Genomic DNA, 22,883 nt, shown 5'->3' on the forward strand with positions numbered 1-22,883 from the left:
GGAGGGCTCAACAAAACAAAAAAAAAGCATGTTCATTTGGGAGCGCTTCAAAGGTACGAATCCTGGATCGAACATAATTTCTCATCTGCAGGAATCTGAGCCAGTTCGTGCCAGGCAACTTAAACTTCCTCTTCAGTAGATCAAAGGATGCAAAATGACCATCTATGTAGAGGTATTTGATGGAAGCCAGACCCTTCCAGGCATGGTGCTTTTCTCTTCTTTGATGTTAAAGGGATAGGCCAACTTTTTGGCAGATTCGCCTATTTGCCATATCGCCCATATAAACAAGATACACAATGCCTTTATCGTTACTCTCTGTGCAGTATACAGTGAGGTACAGCCATCCAGTTAGTTAGTATCGCCAATGAATTGGAGGAAACGGTACAGCCATTCAAGTCACCAAAAACACACATTCTAACTGTGCCAAAAAGCTCTATGTACATGTTGTCACTCGTGTACTCACCCCAAGATGAAATATTAAACCAAAATGCAGAGAAACGCTCTTTTTTAAGGTAAATAGATAGCCGGAACTACCGGCTACCGGAACTACTACACTGCGCCTCAAACAGACAAAGAGTAACCGAACTGAGTATAGTTACTTCCTTCCTTGTTTGCATGAGGCGCTTCATACAGCACATGTGCTGTGTACAGTGCATGCACTGTGTACAGGCAAACAAGGAAGTAACTTGAGTTAATCTTTGTTTAGTTCTCGGTGTGTGGATGTACTACGAAAAGGATGTTTCACGTAACTATGGATTATTATTTAATCGCGTGGTGAGTACACGAGTCACCACATCATGTACATGTGAATGTTTGTACCATTTCCTCCAATTCATTGGCGATACTAACTGAACAACTGTAGCTCACTGTATACTGCACGGAGAGTGACGATAAAGGCATTGTGCATCTTGCTTATCAATTGTATAGGCGATATAGCAAATAGGTGAATCTCCCAAAAAGTTGGCCTATCCCTTTAAAATAAGTCCACACAGATGACACAGTGCAGTGCTGCCAACCCAACGTTACTATTCACATGCTACTGATCTGTGTAGTGTCGTGACACATCTCTCTTCACGGCATGTCGCTCAAAGTTTAGTTAAGTATTTACATGATAGTTTAGGCTAATGGGTCATATCGGATTGTACCCTCCTTCCCTCCCATCCCAATATACCCAATTACAGATCCAGTGATTTTGGCCAATATCGGATCTTTGCATCCCCACTTACAACACTGCCCTTCATCCATAGGCTGACAGCAAAACCACAAGTACAATGCTATTTGATGGAAGATTTTATCGGCAGCACATTGTAGTATGCGGTGCGTCTACTGTATACCAACATGTATTTTGAGTGTAGATGCATTGAACGCGGAGGCTCTAACCACCGACACTTGACCCATTGGAATCCACACGGGAAAAGCCCTGAACAACTGATACAAGTGTTATTCCTCAGATGGTCTCCGCTCCGGTCTCAAACCCAAGAGATCCTGTACCTGCCAGCGGGATAGACAGCCACGCTGCAGGGGGAGTGAAATAAATGGCTTCTAAATTAGGTGAAGAACAGTAAAGTATTTCCACCACAGTGAGTTTTATGAAATTCTTTGACTCCACTACTCAAACGTGTCTGTGCATGAGAGAGAGACAGAGAGAGGAAGTGTGTGTGTGTGTGTGTGTGTGTGTGTGTGTGTGTGTGTGTGTGTGTGTGTGTGTGTGTGTGTGTGCGTGCGTGCGTGCGTGCGTGTGTGTGTGTGTATTTTACCTCATTGATGGCGACGTAGTATGTTGGGTGCCGAAAGCGTGGGTAGTTGTCGTTGCGGTCTCGAACAACGATGCGGACCTCGTGCAAAATCACTGTGCCGATCAGCTCGTTGGTACACTGCACCTGAACAACAATGGACTGAATGTACGAAGGGGGCTGGAGGAGAGAGATATATATATATATATATATATATATATATATATATATATATATATATATATATATATATATATATATATATATATATATATATATATATATATATATAGAGAGAGAGAGAGAGAGAGAGAGAGAGCGAGAGAGAGAGAGAGAGAGAGAGAGAGAGAGAGAGCAGTTAGGCTCGGCTTTCTCCATTAAATGAAACTGACAAATCAAAAACTAAGTGCTGAAGGTGCTGCTGTAACATTTTGACATCAATAAATCATTACCGATTACCGTGAACAAACAAGAACATTGCTAAGAAGACTGGCTGCCTGTCCGCTGTGTTTTACGTCGTGTGACACCGGCTCGGATTTCATGAGAAATCTGCCGGATTTACGGCACAAAACAGGAAGAGGCCCACTGTCGTTGACCAGATTACTGCGGTACTACTGCAGCATTGGGGATGGGAGGGTGGGGGGGAAAAAAAGGAGAAGAACAAAACAAACAAATAAATAACAAAAGCCCCGCCCACTTTTACTGCTGCAGCAGCACCTTGGAATCCCAGCAGTAACGTGGCCAAGCTAAATGAGTAATAACTGTGATGCAGTGAAGGATCATTCAAGATTGTCAACCGATGGAATATGAGTCAGGGAGAGAGAGGCAATTTTATCTGATGGGAGAAGTCCAGAGCGGCAGTATTGGTCAAAAATCTGATGGTTTTATTGGTTAGAAATGTATATTTTACACCTGCTAGTGCAGCAAGAGATGTCAAGTAATGGAAATTAATTTCATGGGGACCTTAAGTAATTTAAACATAATGCTGAATAGACTAAGCTAGCCAAACTACAGTAGAATCCCATGATAAGAATGCAAAGTGCCTGTCTGTTTGTGAGCAGAATTGTGTTCGGCCACAGCTATGCCATTTTACGTGTGTGATCGTGCTGAATTTTTCTGAAGTGTAAAGAGCGCCCCTGCAGGTGACCTAACGGAGCCGGTTTTTTGAATTAGGTAATTAGTAGAGGTGCACCGATCGATCGGCCCGCGATCAACTGATTGCAGGTATTTCTTTATTGTTGCCGATCTATGCAGCCGATCACATGAGAAACACGAGACAGCCCATTTCTCCGCAGTTAATTGGTGTTAAAAAAAACATTTTCATGATAGAAAATGTCTATCGTTTCACTTTCATATTGTAGCGTCGCGTGTGGCTTACTAGCAGAATAAGGGAGGCTGCAAACGGTTATTCTCTTTAGCTCAAACGGAGCGTTTTTATTTCCTGCCACAGCTCACAAGCTACCCGGAGTTGGAGGTGCCCCGGGAAACACAACAGTTGGCTGGTAGCTGGCTTAGACCTGCTCCTATGTATCAATCCAAAACCAGCAGCTAACGTTAGCATCTCCTCTCTGTCAGCTTGCCGGAAAACACAACAGAAAACCTCTACTTCCGGTCCTCGTTCCTACCCGGCCGATACCCGTATGGACAGCACCTCCCTCCAACTAGAACCCAAGGCACACATGAACATCCACAACACCCCCCTCCCCAATTCCCCAAGTCCATATCAGCGTTACAATATTATGTATATAATATTACAATATTATATCTATCGTTTATATCATTGTGTTGCAAATCACACGCTTTGCTTTCGTCAGTGTTTTTTTACTCGCCTCCACACCGCACCAGACTCTGTCAACACACCCCTTGTGTCTTGAGTCATACAAATCAGCGGAGAAGCAGGGAGAAGTTACCTCCAGTCATCCACTACAGCCTACCGAGGCATTTGTGCTGTTAAGTCTGCGTTTAATCCATATTTGCATGTGTCATCATAACATTAAACCTGGCAACATCTCTCATCCTCTCGTCATCGCAAGGCAATCCATTGAGGAGCCGACAGACTTGACAACAGCTGTTCTAATCTTGTAATCAACTAGCCAACTAATTAACGAACCTGAACTGACTTTAGCAGCTTTAGCTTATAAAATAGTTTCCTTGGGTCAAACTTATTTTTCTTTGATAACAGGGAAATCCTGTATAGAGTATTTTTGTTGAGTGAACTGAACTGCATTGAACTGGTAACTGGAAATCCCGAAGTGGAATGTTTTTGTTCCTTTATAAACTGAACTGGACTGAACTATAAATAACATTCTTCTAGCCATTTCTAGTCTCAACACAGCCTTATGCTACAATTATCGCACACACAAAAATCATGTTGGCCGTTTCCTTTAACCTACACAATATAAAATATTGATGTAGAAAAAAAAAGAAACGTGCTACACTTTCAATTTGATGCATTAAATCAGGCCTATATGTAAAATGGAAACTGTTTTATAATAGACTAATAGCTGCACAGACAAAAAAAGAAAAAATCGGTGATCGGTCAGGCAGATATTTCTCATAGGCGTTCGGCGATCGGTGGCAAAGAATGTGATCGTGCACCCCTAGTAATTAGGGCTGATTAATGGCTGAATGTGCAACTTGGCCATGCTGCACAATGGCTGCACAGCCTCCACCCTGCGAATCAGCCGGGGGCGGAGCTCCCACAGTCTGGCTGCCTGTTGAGGCGAGCTAAGGAGCTGTCAGAGGACAAACCTGCAGCTCCAGGGAGAGGGAAATCTTGACTACTACTAGTACTACTACTACTAATAATAATAATAATAATAATAATAATAAAACACAGTGCAGGGAAATCAGAGGCGAAAAGACCAGAAGAAAACAGACTTGAGTGGAATAAAATGATGCCGTTGTCTTACATCTCTGTCCAGAAGGCGTCCGGTGCTGTTGAGGTACAGGGCTTGTTTGGCGGGGTCCAGGATCACCCAGTAGTCATTGTTCTCCCTTAGAGACAGAGAGATGGTATGGTCCGGACCCTGCGCCACGCCGTTAATCTGCATGTTCTCCACCAACAGGGTTCCTGCAAATACAATTACAAATGACTTGATTAGTCCTTATTAGTCCTGTTCCTCACAGATTACATCCGGAAAGAGGTAGACGAGGGAAAGTTCTGTGGAATGGTAATGTTAGACCTCCAGAAGGGATTTGATTCAGTGGATCATGGCATCCTGTTAATGAAGCTTAGGGCTCTAGGCTTCAGTGAGGTAGCTCTGAAATTCATTGGTTCCTACCTAACAGGGAGACAACAGGTGGTAGATATAAATGGAGTACTCTCCAGTCCTCGGACAGTAGAGTGCGGGGTCCCTCAAGGGAGTGTATTGGGTCCGCTCCTCTTCCTCCTGTATATCAATGACCTGAAAGCAGCTTGCTCATGTGACATTTTTTTATACGCGGATGACTCCGCCTTACTAGTGTCTCATAAAGATAAACAAGTGGTTGAGCAGACATTGAGTGCAGAACTAGAGAAGGTTAGTGACTGGCTAGGGTACAACAAGCTGTCCCTCCATGTGGGGAAGACTGAGTCCATCTTATTTGGGTCAAAGGTCAGGCTCAGAAAATCGCCAGGTTTTAGCGTTAAAATAGGAGATATTGTTCTCACCGACAAGGAATCAGTGAAATATCTCGGTTGTGTCCTGGAAAACAGCTTATCAGGGGAAAGCATGGCTCAACAAGTACTTTGGAAGATCAACAATAGGACTAGATACCTAGCCAGAATCTCCCGGTTTATAGATCAGTCCGCGATGAAAATACTTGCTGGAGCACTTATACAGTGTCACTATGACTATGCGTGTGGCTCCTGGTTCAACAGCGCCCCCAATAGTCTGAAAATAAAACTACAGACATCACAAAACAAGCTAGTCAGGGTAATACTAAGGCTACCTGCCCGAACCCACCTTGACGCATCACATTTTAAGAGCATGAGATGGCTAAAGGTGGAAGACAGAGTCAACCAAATAAGGATGTGCCTAGTTCACCGAATCGTGCACGGGGTAGTGCCAGTGTACTTCAATGACTACTTCAACCGTGTCAGGGACACCCATGCTTATTCAACTAGACGTAGCTCAACTGACTTTGTGCCAGTCAGATTCAGGAGTTGTATGGGGAAGGAGTCATTTTTATATTCTGCAGCTGTCTTTTGGAACAGTCTGCCCAGTGACCTGAAAATAGTGATCAGTGCTGATAGATTCAAGTCCAGCCTAAAGACATGGCTCAAAAGGGACTATAATTAGCCTAGATATTCAGTTAAAGGCACTTTTACATGTTTTTATGTGTCTATGTTATGTCTGTGATGTATGTGATGTGTTGTGATGTCATGCGTCTTTACGATGTCTGTACGATACATGTCTGAACACTTCGTTCCCCCACCCCCCTACAAGGACCACAATGGAAATAAGCTCTGAGCTTTTTTGTGTCTATACTTGGCAGTATCCCAGACTGTGCTTCTGTCACATGTTACTTATATATTGTCAAATAAAGTCATTCATTCATTCATTCAAAGCTAAAAGGAACGTCCTATGAACCACACACTGCATGTTCTCCCCTAACAGAGTTCAAGGAAATATCATTTACATTTCAAAAGAAAGAGACGGAAATGCTTTGGTCGGTATCAGTGCCCAATTCAGCCTCCCTCTTTTTGAAGCCTATGCGGAAATTGCATTCTTTCAAATGGCCAGTTTGTGTAGCACTCCGCAGGAACATGCATTCAACTCTATGGGAAACGAGCCAACTTCTCTCTTGGTCTATGTCTTAAATAAAGACTTTCCAAATGAGTTTATGGTCAGAAAAAACAATTTCAAGTCTTTTTCATGCTCTCACACGCTCCGTTTTCTAAATTATAGACCCATTTCGAGGAAAATTTACGACAAACATCGGATAATAAGAACAGTAATACTTTCGACCGGTAGAGGCAGCAATGTGCCGCAAGGCATCTTAATAGCAAGTAATAGTTAAGCAAATTATCAGAAAATAGCGTTACTTTATGATTTAATAATGTTAGTAGACACACGTAACTATATATATACAATACATCTAACATTCATAACATGGCGGACCATTTAATGTTATCTATACCATTAGATAAAGGGGGTCATGCCTATGTTCCCCGGGTTCTATGTTCCCCAGGTTCTATGTTCCCCGCTCCTGCTAAAAAGGGTTCTATGTTCCCCGGGTCCTATGTTCCCCGCTCCCGAAAAAGGGTCCTATGTTCCCTGGGTCCTATGTTCCCCGCTCACGAAAAAGGGTCCTATGTTCCCCGCTCGTATATGCGTAAAGTTGGCGAGTGCAAACCGCAATATCTCGAGGTTGTGAGACTTCATTGACAGACTGCATGAGGGAAAGCTCGAGTCTATAGGCTCAGATATATGCACACATTCAGCAGCAGGAGCAGCAACATGCTATCCATAATATTACATTTTTCAGAGAGAGATCAATATTTGCAATATTCATGCAGCACAAATCGCCTCTGCCTATATAACCCACAGACATGCACAAGTTCTGTAAAGCCATTCAAATAAATTGTTTAATTTCGCTTGATATGTAGCTATTATATTTTGGTATTCAAAGTAGTCTAAGTAAGAAGTTGAACTGGTGAGAAACTGCTGGCCACCACCTATTAGCTGTCGGTGGAGGTGATTTCTCCGCTAAAGAAAGCCATTAAAGCAGGCCTATTTGTTTTCGTTGCCTATAAGTCCACATGCTCTATTAATGAAATAAAAAATATATAATAGCCTATAAAAAAACATTGGGAAATACATCATCCGACAGTAAAAAATAAATTATAAGTTGGTGAGGACCAACTTATAATTTATTTTTACTGTCGGACTCGAATGTGTGCATATACAGTATCTGAGCCTATAGACTCGTGCTTGCCCTCATGCAGTCTCATGCAACATAGGACCCGGGGAACATAGGACCCTTTTTCGGGAGCGGAGAACATAGGACCCGGGGAGCATAGGACCCTTTTTCGGGAGTGGGGAACATAGGACCCGGGGAACATAGAACCCTTTTTAGCAGGAGCGCGGAACATAGAACCCGGGGAACATAGAACCCGGGGAACATAGGTACGCTCCCCTCTCTGTTCAACTTCCGCGACCTGCTGTTCCAGTTTTGTCGTGCGCTCAAGCACTTCACTCAGAGAGGCTTCTACCCTGGTCAGGCCAGCCTTTGTGTCTTGAGAGGCCTCTGTGTGTTCCTTGTGTAGGCTGCGCAGTTCTACAAGCACCGCCGCCATGCTTTCTTCGCTGCACGTTTCACCGTCTTCTGCTCGTTCAGTTTGCTCTCATTTTTCACCATCTTTGGGCGTTTGGTTTTTCCTTGTTCCACCAGGCATTGCAGTTTCTCGTTCTAAACAGTTTGCATTAGTTTTTTTAACTTAATCGATGATTTGGCTAGGTTTTAAGGGGTTTCTTCTGTAAAAAATATAGCTTACATAAAGGTTTTTAAAAAATCACGGCGCAGAACTCCTCAACATTTGGCAGTGCAGCAGCTTTTTATTTTTTATTTTTTTAAGTTATGACCAGAAGTGGTGTATCTAAATCCGGCTGGTTTGACACTGCTGCGTGTAGTCTCTGCTCACCACTCCGAGAGAGTCGCAGTGCTGAGAGGTTGTTGTGCATCGATAAGGAAGAAGTTACACATTCTTTCCTATTTTCAACATACTGTAGGCTACATGTTTTTTTCTATCTATGAGAAGCTCCATTATGAGCGAAGCTTGCTAGGCGGCTGCTTCTGCCAGTGTTCGCCTGCATCCTGTCTGCTGTCTGATACAGTATTCAAGCCCCCGCCAAAGACACTCTGAAATGTGATTTGAGTGACAAGAGCGTCCGGACTGAGGACACATCAGTAGAAAGTAGATTGGAATTGCATTTCAAATCACCTCTGTACAGTATGTGGTTTGGGTCAAGTTGCAAAAATTGGATTGCACATTGTTTTGTTGCTGTCTGGCCTGGCATTCGGAACAAGGCCTTAAGACTTCACCAAATTCAGGTCAGTCACTCGCTCACCTCTTACTGCTCACTGCATACAGTGATGATCATTCGCACAGTGTTAGTCATAGCTTTAAACCATGGTGCAAAAAAAGTTGATCCTCCCACGCCCTACGTCCTGCCGGTGAAAATCTTTGCTGTCAGGTGAAAAGAAGCAGCTGGTGACTGCACGTGTATATATGAGTGTGTGTGTGTGTGTGTGTGTGTGTGTGTGTGTGTGTGTGTGTGTGTGTGTGTGTGTGCGTGTGTGTGCGTGTGTGTGTGTGTGCATATATATATATATAGATAAAAAGCTTAAATTAAAGCGTTCTGAATCTGTTTTGCTCATATTGGTGGTTGTCTTGCCTTATGGTGCTTCTCTAAGTTTATTATAGTTATAGAGTTTGTTACAACTGCATCACTGGTTAGGAGAAACATGTATATACACACACACACACACACACACACACACACACACACACACACACACACACACACCACAGTTAGATAGAATCATGTTTAACCATCACCTTAGTATAATCACTATGAACCTATTAATTTGGATGAGGTCAGATACTATATAGCCTCTCCTTGTCGCCCTGTCTTATTCTTCAGAAGTAAATAGGCCACGCCCATCACGGGGGAAATCGCTCCGTTCAGTCCCATTCACCAGCGTCATTTTCCTTGAATTAAACATAGCTAAAAGCTGTTGTGTGGTGGGCTGCGCACACAACGAATGTAAAAAGTCCCCAATTAAAGTTTTTTTGTACTCCCGAGCAAAACAAGGAAGCCATTGAGCATTTGCGAGAAGAAAATGTAGATTTAGCTGTCAAGGAAGTAAGTTGGAGTGTTCATCTTCCATATATATGATCTTTGTGTGCAACTACGTGACATACTGTAGGAGAACGCCAGTGCGTCTGATGCCATCTGTCTGATGTTACACCAGCATTATTTTCATTCATTTAAACATGCCTAAAAGCTCATGTCATAGTATTTCACTTCAGGCCACTGTGTGGGATCGTTTATCCAGCGTTGTTTGGGCAATGAAAAGGGACACTGCTCCAGGCCAACTGAGTTCATTTTCTCGATGTACCTTTCCCTCTCCCTTGGAGGAAGTGTACTGAAATAATCTTTTGACATTATCTAAAAAGAAAACTGTCCGAATCCCTGTAAAACCCTGCAAAACTATTTATATCTGATGAGAGTTCCTCCATTCGCCCCGGTTAGCCGCGGTTTGTTTTGCCAGCTGCAGTTGTCAGGTAGTGCTTCCTTGTATTTTCCCCCGTCTTGGGCGTGGCTTCTGAATGATGACGCGTTTTGCAGTGTCTCTATGGTAAAGGAAGGAAGGAAGGAAGGAAAGGAGACAGGACACAAATAAGTAAAGGAAGAGGTGGGGAAAAAACATGGCCAATATCAAAGCCAATTAACTGTAAGATGCCAAATGACATCCTCTCTGGCAATAAAACAGAAAACAGTCCTGCTACAAGATAGCAGCACTATAACTTCATGCATTCCACATGAAATGACTATTGGCTGTTTGAATGATTACTGGGGGCACATTGTGAGACAGGTAGAGGGCAATTAGTCTGGCACAGTGTGAGAGGAGTCAGGAGTCAGGTGAACTGATATTGTTCAAGTCATGGAAGTCTGCGAAGAAAAATGAGCCGGAAGCCTCAGGCCACGGCCACACTGATGTGTTGTGTCTGTCCGTCTCCATTCATTTCAATTAATTTATTTGTTTTTTTACGATTTTTCTTCAGGCATTTTGCATTTATTAGATAGGACAGTAGTTTGACAGGAAAGGTAGAGGGAGAGAGAGACAGAGAAAGATGTCACATGCGGCAAAGGGCCACAAGTCGGATTTAAACCTGGGCCGGCCGTGGGAAGGACTGGATGCACGGCTTTGTCACCATCTGTTTAGCATATCTACAGTACGAGACACTCCAAACTCCAGCCCAGAAATCTACCCCTCATTTTCTGACGGATCAGCGTTGCTGCGACTTCAGGGGCCTGTACTACGAATGTTGTATAAGAAGATCCAGGATCTGTCCCTTGATCTGGTTTGTCTAAACCAGATCAGCTTGATTGTAGTTAACTTGTACTACGAACGTCGATTGCCACTCGTTAACTCGAACCAGGTTTTTCTAATCAAGCTCTCAGCTCGTGCACATAAAAATGCCCGTGCACTGGAGCTCGTGCCCGCAAAAGAGGCGTGGTTTTTAACAACTGCCAATCAGAGTGCAATATGGACTGCTCCAACTCCTACAGCGCAAGACACGCCTATTTCCTCATTGAATGAAACGGCAAATGCAAATCTGCGTTGGATATTATTACTGTTCCCGAATGACTGTCTAAAGTGACCACTTTTATCCACACCAGTAATTTCTTTGAAGAGCGGTTTCGTAGGCTATCTACAGCTCTCTATCTACAGTCTTTTGTGGAAGCAATGTGTAATCTATCTCAGTCCAAAATCCGTATGTAGCTATAGACCATTTAGGCTCAATGAATAATAATGATCCGTGTCTGTACTTTGTTCAGTATATTGTATTTCAATTTGTAACCGTCAAATAAAATAAAATAAAATAAAATAAAATAAAATAAAATAAAATAAATGTGTTTAGTCGCACTGATTGAATAATTCCTATAGGCTAATCAATAAAAAAAAGAATGATAATAAAATAAAATAAATGCTTCTGAACTGAATCGACACGGTACGTGCGGGCATAGATTTCATTTATAAAAAATAGCCTATTTTGTGGTCACATATTGTCAGCAGAGTCGCATATCTCCATATTTCATATAATGATGCTGGAAATATGAAGTTCAATCGAATCATACAGGCCAAAAGCAACAGATTTGCAGCTGCAAAATGCAGGAGTAGCCTAGATATGAATCATCTTAATATGGGATCGCCTGTGTGCAGGTGATCCCATATTAAATTGCTTAGATGTAGTACGCTATTCCAGCATGTAGGCTATGACCATTTCAATTCCAACCCAACGTCAGTCTCAGCCCCGTTGCGCACACGGCACCGTGCGCTTTGGAGACGTTTATGTAACCTTTTTATGCCGGTTTAGTGATATTTCTCCACTCACTATTCAGCTGCAATCGATCAGCGGGATCAAACAACGTATCTAGGCTACTTAAAAGCACAAAAATGAATATATAAAAACATATTCCAAAGTGGTAAGTAGGGCTTAATTAAAATAGCCAACAAGTGCAAGGCTTTAGTCCTTGATTAACATTAACATTGATTAACATTACTCATTCAACATTACAATTCGTGCTCCTTCCTAGATGGGAAACTCATCCAGAAAGGGGTTGGCCATTTTTCCAAACTGCTGATTTGATTGGTTCGTGGGCGGTGTATTTAAGGTCTAATCTTATCCTTGCAACTTAACCTGCTGCGGACCAGGTTAAGTGTGAAGCATAAGTTGCTATGGAAATATATGTCGGTAAGAAGTTAACTTGCTTTGTAGTACGGCCAAACCAGGTTTAAACCTGAAGTTACCTCGCTAAACCACTAATCTTGCTTTGTAGTACTGAAAAGTCAAGTCAAGTCAAGTCAAGTTTATTTATATAGCCCTAATTCACAAGCATGTCTCAGAGGGCTTCACAGAGAGTATGTCTAGCTGATTCTAGCTAACACACAGTAACAAGAATATACAGAATAAAGATAACATTTGAACATTTGAAGAAAGCAGGAGAGTGGAGGAGGGAGGGAGAGGGAGGAGGGAGGAGAGGGGGGAGGTGGGGAGAGGGAGGAGGGAGGAGAGGGGGGAGGTGGGGAGAAAATAGGAAATGTGGAGGAGGAGAGAACAGAGGAGGAGAGATGAGGGTGCAGGGGAGGGAGAGCCAGGGTAGGGGTAGGGTCTAGGGTTGGGGGAGGGGAGGGAGTAGGATACGGGCCCGGATTAGGGCGAGGGTGGGGAGAAATGGGAAATGTGGAGGAGGAGAGAACAGAGAAGGAGAGGGTGCAGGGGAGGGAGAGCAGGGGGAATGTGGGAGGGAGGAGAGGGCAGAGAGGAGGAGAGAACAGAGAAGGAGAGGTGGGAGGGCGCAGGGGAAGGAGAGCAGCGGGAATGTGAGAGAGGGGAGAGGACAGAGAGGAGGAGAGAACAGAGAAGGAGAGGTGGAAGGGTACAGGGGAGGTAGAGTAGAGGTAGGGTCTAGGGTGGAGGGAGGGAGTAGGATACGGGCCCGGATTAGGGCGAGGGTGGGGAGAAAATGGGAAATGTGGAGGAGGAGAGAACAGAGAAGGAGAGGTGGGAGGGTGCAGGGGAAGGAGAGCAGGGGGAATATGAGAGAGGGGGGAGGACAGAGAGTAGAGGTAGGGTCTAGGGTGGAGGGAGGGAGTAGGATACGGGCCCGGATTAGGGCGAGGGTGGGGAGAAAATGGGAAATGTGGAGGAGGAGAGAACAGAGAAGGAGAGGTGGGAGGGTGCAGGGGAAGGAGAGCAGGGGGAATATGAGAGAGGGGGGAGGACAGAGAGTAGAGGTAGGGTCTAGGGTGGAGGGAGGGAGTAGGATACGGGCCCGGATTAGGGCGAGGGTGGGGAGAAAATGGGAGATGTGGAGGAGGAGAGAACAGAGAAGGAGAGGTGGGAGGGTGCAGGGGAAGGAGAGCAGGGGGAATGTGAGAGAGGGGGGAGGACAGAGAGGCAGAGAAGGAGAGGTGGGAGGGTGCAGGGGAAGGAGAGCAGGGGGAATGTGAGAGAAGGGAGAGCAGGAAGTGGCAGGGATTCAGGAAAATAGGGGAGAAGAGGAGAAGGAGCAGAGGGGGGGAGAATGAGGAGAGAGCAGGAGAAGGGAGGGGGGGGCGGTGGGATGTGGGGGGGGAAAGAGCATGGAAAGAGAGGAGAACAAGAAGGGGGAAGAAGGGAAGAAGCGGGGGAAGGGGGAAAGAGAGGGGGGGGGGAGAAGATCAGACAACTGACTACTCTAAGCATTAACCAGAGCTAACTGGGACATAGTATCTAGCTAATCTACGGCCTAATCTGGCCTATCCTACCCTGCTCTAGTCTGATTTTAGCCTGAACACTAACAGGTCAGCCTTAGGCTGTAGCTAATCTATCGCCTACCTAAGCTGTTCTAAACCAACCGGCAGCCCTCGACCAGTGATGAAGAGCACCGATGCCCCCCGACCCGGCCCCCGCCCACATAAGGCGTGGGAGGGAAGGCCAGGCCGGGACACAGCGGCACCCCCTCACCCCCAGTGAACGCAAGAAAACCTTTCCACCATATGGTCGCCACATGGATTGCCCCAGTGACTTGGCTGAGGAGGAACCTTGTGAGGTCGTTGTGCTAGGGGCCAATTGCTGCGGCCCGGGCGGACCCAGCCCCCAAAAGCAGAACAGCTTTGCGTCTTGTTTTGATTAAACTCTTTGTTTGCGATAAAACGGAAATGACCGGAAACAGTATGGCTGCCTCTACCTCCACAAAAAAAAAAAAATCTAGAAGCCACAATATTGTTATAAATATCAACAATCAGCCAACAAATATAAAAGCTGGTGGGCTTTATGGAAAGAGTGTGACTCGAACTGGTTAACGGCAGCGTTTTGAGCCTGGCAAACACTTAAGCGCAAATTATGCTCGAGCGAAATCGCCGGCGCTGACTGCGCCGAGGGGGTCGCCGCAGCTGGGTGTCCGATCGGCGCAGCTCGGCGGAGGGGGCGTGCAGCTCCTCGAAAATGTGACTCTGCGGCGTCAATTCCTTGTTGTGAGGAATGAGGAAATGCCATTTCCTCATTTAACAGTGCTTGTCCCTCATCTAGCAAAGCCTTCGGCAGGCTCACCGGAATGAGTTTTGAAATGTCCCCCCACCGACATGATTGCAAGTTCTTGGTAAACGACACGATAACGTTTTGAACATGTACCGCAGCCAACGCGCTGAGTTAATGTTCGAGTATGCACACTTGCACAGTCTCGCTGTCGCCGCTGGTTGGCGGCAAGGCTCCAAGTCGAGAGTGCGCAGAACCCTGCCAGCGCCTTTAGCGTTTGTTCACACCAGGTGCTTAACAGAAGCAGAGCTGAAGCTAAAGCCACGCTGAAGCGGAGCTCACGCTAAACCGGTCACACAAGAAGCACTCTCTTTTCCTCAGCGCCTTGCTCGGCACGCCTTGACCCCGCCCACAACTTCCATTGACTTCATGCCTGCCAGCTTCATGCTTTGAAAATAGAACTGAATCTTGAACGATCGCTTCAGCGCAGCATCAGTGTAGCTTGTGTGCGGCACACGCGTGGCTGGTGTGAACGGCTAGGATAGAAGGAGGTGGCATCTCCTCCAGAGATTCCTCCAGAAAAAAACACCTTACCAAAACACTGGTCGTTCAGCCAACACTCTAAAAAAAAGGACTGTAAAAACCTTACCTGCTGAAGCGGATAGGACATGTGAAGAAAACAGGAGAAAAACCGAACTAGAGGGACAGAAAAACATTCAAACCTCGTGTGAGTGCCACTCACACGTCTTCCACCACCACCACCACTCACTTGCACACTCACACACACACCCGATAGTCCGGGAGCCATGGGGTTGAACCTCGTGTCGTCGGATAAAGTTTTTTTCTCTGCTGATTCTTGTAGTTTGGGGGTACCTATTCAAAATACAGGAGGGTGCCCGGTGAGCACCCTTGAGCATTTTCAGATATTAACTTATTGCCAAAATTCCAGAAAAATAGGGATTTATGGTATTTCATGCAAAATACTCAAATCAAATGCATCCAATTTGTTTTCTCCAATGTCTATTCATAAAGGAGGTCATGTACAATGTATGTCATTCCACATGACATAATATTAACCCTTTTAGGCTGCACCAGCAAAACCAACTGTTTATGACAATAGGGGTCATGCTGGATGAGAACATCCATTGAGCCTTTGCTCATTGGCATGTAGAGATTCAGAGTAGATGATACACTTTTGGAGGTGTGAAGGGCACATTTTGCTGCTGATGATCTGATGGTAGTTAAGCCTATTTGGATCTTGAGTGTCCTATACTGAAACATGCACAGAACATTGTGCATGCAAACCAGGCACTCCACAGTTGCAATTATTGGAGTTAAAAGGGTTTTGCAGCCACACCTGATCATCTCCTAAATGTAGTCCAGGACAAGTTTGCAATCTTCCGGTAGAGTGGTTGGGCTCAGTGACCTGTTGCATGTGTCTTTTTTTCCATCCAAATTCCTAAGTGTTCAATGCTAGTGGCAGATTTACATTGATATTTCAATATATTGCTTGAAAGTGGGTTATCTAAACATTCTCAATGAATGCTTCATTCGCTGGCACAACTTGTTTGGACACGTTTGCTCCACGGACACGTTTGCTCCAAACTTAGCTGCTCTACAGCAGCTAAGTTTGGAGCAAACGTGTCCTTTCCCATTCTTTTCCTCCCAGACAAGTAGTCTTGTGTGTGACATGTCTGTGCTCTCCTTTATACCAGAACAGGCTGAGATGAAGGCAGTGGCTTGGTCGGAGACCTGCTGGAACGGTGCATCCACATTGCTAATGGCAGGTATTTCGTACAGTTTTGAGGACTTTGATGACAGAGCCTTTTCCCAACCCATAGTAAGACGCTACAGTGTCACATCCCAATATAACATGGGCTGGTAAAAGGTTCTTCAAACTTGTGAATGCTTGACCAGTGTTGACTTGATGTCCACTATTGCCCTTTCCTTGTGGGGCGATTCCATGATGTGTAGTGTACATCCAGTCCTTCCTGATGGTAATGGTGAAGGAGTAGGATGAACACATCTGTGTCATCAGAAACCACTGAGATTTGATGAGCTGCTCCAGCACACATCAGGACCTTTTGGACAATGATGGTGTCAGTTTATTCCTGTTGATTTTCTAGATCATATCGGCTCCTTCTTTCTTCCAACCTGATCTAAATGGGGCATGGCTCCTCCCCTGTCACCACCAACTTGTGTTTGCTTGTCCTCTGTAGATGGAAAAGCTGATCCTTCCTAGGTCAGCTCCAAACATAAGAGCTAAGAGATGGTGTTTCTAGCTGACCCCTGTCTCTGTGGCATCTCGGGTGATGGACTTAATACAGTACTGTAATCATAGTACCTGTCAAAGATGACGTAGGCGTCACAATTTAGCCGTGTCTTATAATTTTTTATGAAATCGGCTATGGTGCCATCAGCTGGCCAGTGGATGTCCAAAGAAGGGCTGATCCATCAATGACACTGGCATTCCTCCTGGAGATTTTGACTTGGAATGACTTCTTCAGTGTAGACTTGGATTTACAAATTTGCATTCCGTCCTCGTCCTCCCTAGACAACAGTGTGATTACCCTTGAATCGATGGCATTTAGGTCATAAATTGTGGAGTTGTCAACTTGGATTGATTTGGTTGTTGTAATTGTCTTTACTTTGTTTGAGATGGTGTTGTAAAATCCCTCTGGCCAGGTCTTCTCAAAATCTTCTAACATTGCCTCCCCAATCATTACAGCACTGTCACTGGTGGGGTGATCTTGATGCTTTCACGATGCGTTTGCCCCTGGATGTTCGTTGGGATCCAATGGATGGAGGCAGGTTTCCAGTTTCTGACAAAGTCCAGTCCTGTCCTTGACTTTGGCAACTGCTTAACCCATGGCTTTAGCCTCCTCCTTGTCATAGAGATGAACCTTTGTAGTATCTGTCTCATCCTCTTCCATCTCCTTCATGTCTGACTCAATCTTGCAGCATATGTGGTGGCTCAGTCAGGGCACAGATCTTCAGTGCCTCTGCCTTCATGGTTATTCCAATGATCCCTCCATCACTGTGGCCGTACCTCATGAAAGTAGTTATGAACTGGTTGATTCATATGCCATTCCATTTTCCACTAATGTGTCACATCACATACTGCCCCTGGAGATAATTCCTTTGTGGAGGAAGCTTCTCCATGGAACGAAGATAGTAGAGGCCATACCAGACATGGTTGACATGGCCAGCTGCAAAGTAGTAGGTAAGCATCTTCTGGAATGTGGTCAGATGGAGAAGCCAGTCCCCCTCACGTTCAGCCCAGATGTATGACATCAGCATCAGCATCAGCATCATTGGTTTCACCAAGACCTAAGCCCAAAGTTTGGCTGTTCTGGTCTGACTCACAATCTGATCCAAAAGGCTCTCATCAGGTCATCTGCTTTCTGGAAATGTATTACCGGAACTCCAGAAAGCCCACTATCAGCCATCAGTGAACATAAAGCCCCAACAAAACTCATCAATGCGTGCATACCCCCAAGCAGGCACGGCGCCAGGATGAGTTCTCTACCGGTGCTAAAGCAGGGCTAAAGCAATCTGTGAGGGTGCTAAGAAAATAATCAAGTTTCATGACTTCGACAGACTTCCCAGCAAACATTTTCACGTATAACGACCGTCTCCTGCACGTCAAACCACTACATCTAGTCAGGGTCTAAGTATATATACCGAAATGGTATATATAGCGACGTAATTCCTCTACTTCCCCACAACGTGTCCAGATTCAACGATTTTTGCTACATCGAAAGAAAAAAGATAGCACCTCATGGGGGATTCGATCCTGCGGCGCCCGCTTCGCAGTCCTGTATCTTATCCATTAGGCCACAGAATTAGTTACAAATACTACGGATTTGGTCATATATAGAGATACTTAACATTGAGAACGTGGCATTTTGACATGACGGTCCCTACTGGAAGTTGCATTGATAGGCTATACAATAGGTTCTCGTTTTTTCCTCAATAAAATCCAAATCATCATCATTATCTCCATCTTTTTCTTTGTCCTCCTCGTCCTCCACGGCGACAGGATCTGGATTTACTTTTTGTTTCTCAACTCTTTTCAGAAAACGTAGCATGGTAGCATCTTTCAGTTTCACTGTCTGCCGGTGACAGCTGACAGGCAGACTAATGTTGCCTTCAAGTGCTCCTCGGATTTTCAGCTTTCAGGTAGAAACTTCAAGTGCTCCTCGGATTTGACCCTTTCAGATTCTAAACTTGTTCATGTTGTTTGGTGTGTTCATGAGCTTTTAAATTGTAATGTGAAACAGACACTACAAAGAACAATTGTTATATTTAATTTTATTATGTAGAGGATTAGCAAGTTCATAGCTATTTCCAAAATAATGCTTTACAGTCTGAATCATTTTCCAGATTATTCAAATTACACCTGAGGGGGCTTAACTGGGGCTACAGCAATTTGCGAGGGGGCTTTAGACCCCTCTTGCCCCGGTTTATCGCCGTCACTGCCCCCAAGACACTTTAAGCAGCGCAGCCACATCTATAAGTGACATGTGTGTCTGTTTGAGGCGAGATGTGTCTGAGCCGAGATGCAGTGTCCCAGCCATTTTGAGTGGGGTGGCCCAGGTGGGGCACAGACTCAAGCAAGGGTGGCACTGATTGCGGCATTTAGGAAGGATGTAGAAAGGTTTTCCCTCTGCAAAATTTAGCCTAACGTCACTCTAGCTTAAAGATTAGCCTGCTACAGCCTCTGAAAGACAGTATTGTTGGCCAGCACCCTCAGGATTTTGGGGTGGCCAAATTAGATTTAACTCCCTAGAAACTCCCCTGCCGAGATGTGTCCACAGGATTTGAACAGTGCACCTAGACCCCTGTCCCCCGGCTGTACAAGGAATTGAGAGTGGAGACAGAAAGTGCTGCGGCTCAAAGCCGGTGAAACATGCACATACGCGCACCTGCACGCACACACACGTGCGCACACGCATGCACACACACAGTGCCAGAGAGAGGGGAGTGGGGGAGAAGGGTCTGACTTGTGGTGGTGGAAGGGGGGGGGGGGGCACATGCACATGGCGGGGAAATCAAATAGGCTACATTATACATGACCTCGTTGCTCCTTTATGAATAAACATTTGAGAAAGCAAATTTGATGCATTTCATTTTTCATTTTCATTTTTCAGAGAAGAGAAGAGTGGCTAATTGTCTGAAATATTCATAGCTGCGGGGTCTGAGGTTTGACGCAGACCCATGGGTGACAGATACCGTGTATATACACGAATCCCACGGCCAATTTGTGTAGGCTGCCATCTAGTGGTGCCGCCATTAGTGCGGGGGTAGGTCCCCGCAGCTAGACTGTGCTGCTGGCTGCTGCAGAATGCCAAATGATAACAGCGTCGTGAGCTGGATTGATAACGTGAGACAGTAGCCCACAGTTACTGATGAAGGTACGACCTTATTATGGATGGGGATAGTAATTATTCAAATTGTAAATAGCGGAAAAAATACCACTTAACGAGCCGCATTTCAAGTGACGTTAATGTGTAAACATGCTAACGTTAACTTACTGACTAGCTAGCATAAACAATCAAGTTGCATGTAATCATTGCACACCAATTACATTAGTAAAAAAAAAAAAAATTAAATACGAATTTGTGTTTTTATAGGCATTCCAGGGTATTTTATTAATCGCCTGGCTTGTGATGAGCAACAGAATGCCAACTACAGGTCTCTCATAGAGGGTCAAAATGACCTGAGCTCGGGATGGATTGGCCAAATATTGCACACTCTACCAGATGATGAATACATCATTCTGAAAGGACCTGTCCGATATTCACAGTCCATTAACAACCATCATAATGTTGACATAACCCATGTCATAATCACTGTTAGCTTAGGCTTAGGTATTTTTTCTGCTATTTACAATTTGAATAATTACTATCCCCATCCATAATAAGGTCGTACCTTCATCAGTAACTGTGGGCTACTGTCTCACGTTATCAATCCAGCTCACGACGCTGTTATCATTTGGCATTCTGCAGCAGCCAGCAGCACAGTCTAGCTGCGGGGACCTACCCCCGCAGTAATGGCGGCACCACTAGATGGCAGGCTACCGTGGGATTCATGTATAAGATACAACACCAATGAATAGTGTAGGATAAGAAGTGAAACAGCAGGGGGAGTACTTTACCGTTGGGGCTTTCTTCGTCTATGGCAACGATGGTGGCAGGAGGGCCCGACCGAGACAGCTTACATTCTGGAAAGAGCACAAAACATTAGTCACTGTAAAAGCACATTTTGAGATTTGTTTCTAAACACACATATATTATACATGTTAGAAATCACTTGCTGAAAACATGTGAAAAGACCTTTAACCATGTACCTGTAGTATTCTGGAGTTACACCGTTAAACTGTTTTTCAGCATGTTTGTGTTTTTTGGGTGGGCCCATACAGTTTAAGTGGTGGCTCCATGATGCAATGGAGCCATACTTAGCACGGCCCCTACCCTAACAACATATCCACCTTATTTTTGAATGCCTCACTGTAAAATAATTATGGATACAAGGTCTGGTTTAACGTGACTTGATTGTTGCAGCTTGCCATTGCCTTTGTTATACTCCGGCTATACTGGCTGTATTCAGACGCGAATTATAAACCGGAAACCGGAGTACGTTATAAACGGTAGAAATATTGTCACGTTATAAACAACTAACCAATGCTGGGGGTCCGTATGGAAACAGTGTTACTCGAAATGGTTAAAAGTTAAATCAATTTGGTCATTCAGTGGCGTTTTACTGCCATGTAAAGTAACTAACGTTAGCCGCTAGCATTAGCCACAGTAGCCGACTACCCATAATGCATTACGTTATCCCAGCACCCGAACGACATTTAATGTATAAAATAAAGCCGAAAATGAAAACCAGATTTCTAAATAGCCGTTATTTTGATAAACTGAGCACACAAGAGTAATCTAAATGGTTACTTTGACCATCTACATTTTTTTCTAAACTTATAAAAGTGACATATTAACCCTTACGGCTGTCGAGCACAATGGCTCTGCTGTCAAACCCTCATAGACGTTTTCTTTTGGTCAAGTTAAAACCGTCTATTACACCGGAAGAAGCACCCATAGGCATCATGGCAGCTAGAAATAAGGTGGATAGAGTGCCAAAGTCACGCCCTCATTCGGGTTCGGCATGGGACCGAAGAGATTGCATTTCCATTCATTTTTCCATAGACATTTTGTAAAATCGAGCAGAGTCCTGCAATATGAATTAGCACAGCATAGGAATGCCTTGACGGACAGCGGTCTGGTCTCATTTTTAAGCAGTGCTGCCACTTCTATAAGTGACTATGGGCTCTATCTTCCCGACTTCAGTAATTTTGCGTTAGCGCCCGTTTTCCACTGGAATAGCGCCGCGCAAAGCCCTAATTGTGGGCGTTTCGGCCCGCTGCGCTTCACGTCATCTCCGCGCATACCTCCATAGGCGTGTTTATGCCCATATAGGATTCACAAGGTGAGATCACTCCCCTTAAAATCCACAGCGAGCAAGCAGAGAAACAGAGAGAGAGAAGAGAGAGGGGGAGAGAGAGAGAGAGAGAGAGCGAGAGAGAGGGGGAGAGAGAGAGAGAGAGAGCGAGAGAGAGGGGGGGGGGGGGAGAACGAGAGAGGGAAGAGAGTGAGCTGGCCGCCGCGCAATTACGCAGTGATGTCCCAAAGCGTGCGCTTACTGTAATTAGACGTTTCGTTCATATAGGCTATAACATAGGCCAACACATTTGATTAGGGGAACGAGGGTCTGGCGGGGCGGGAGTCTGTGTGCGCCGGGTGCTGGAGGGGGGTCTCCTCTGAGAAGGTGGGAGCTGGACGGGTATGCAGGCTTGGTGGTGGGGTGGGTGTGGGTCGGTGCCCTGGGTGTTTTGGGCCGGCCAGGGTGGGGAGAGGCAGCTTGGCACAACACCGTCACAACTTTCTCAAAAGCAATCTATTGTTACCTCACACCACAAACCTGTATGGTCGGGAATTATGTAGCCTAATAAAACCATGACAAACCAATTCTCATTTTTAAATCAAGGTGTGTTTTTTCTGCAATGTAGGCTATAGTTGAAAATCAACGTGGCATTCCGGGGAGAGAAGAGTGTATGCAGGCGCGAGTGGAGAGTGACATCCATGCCGTGCGTAAATGGATCCAAGCAAGGATTTCCTGCACTGCACGGAGATGTGGAGACTGTCTGCGCCCAGGCGTACATCTGTGCTAAAACCAGCTATTTCCTGGCGTTAAAATTGAGAGTACCCAAGGTGATTTTTTCTAACACATTGCGCTGGAACGCCTATTTTGGAATGGGCAACGCCCAGACCTCTCTTTGCGCTCGGAACATACCGACGGTATCTTGCCAGAGCGCTAAATGACACTTGTGCGAGACAGGTGATAGGCTAGAGGCC

At 45.1% G+C, this 22,883-nt stretch overlaps 1 protein-coding gene across 1 annotated transcript in view; it reads right to left on the reverse strand.

Annotated features, from left to right (window-relative positions):
• Nucleotides 1-22,883, reverse strand: part of LOC310775758 (protocadherin-15-like) — a gene marked incomplete at both ends in the record, with an annotated part of 239,416 nt that overhangs the window by 186,269 nt on the left and 30,264 nt on the right. Inside the window, 3 exons of the mRNA XM_083635894.1 lie at nucleotides 1,758-1,913; nucleotides 4,646-4,806; nucleotides 20,630-20,695. Of these exons, the coding sequence (XP_083492020.1) occupies nucleotides 1,758-1,913; nucleotides 4,646-4,806; nucleotides 20,630-20,695 (383 nt within the window). The remainder of the gene's footprint in view (nucleotides 1-1,757; nucleotides 1,914-4,645; nucleotides 4,807-20,629; nucleotides 20,696-22,883) is intronic.

The sequence above is a fragment of the Poromitra crassiceps genome, assembly GCF_964638095.1.
Source record: "Poromitra crassiceps genome assembly, chromosome: 4".
NCBI lineage: Eukaryota > Metazoa > Chordata > Actinopteri > Beryciformes > Melamphaidae > Poromitra > Poromitra crassiceps.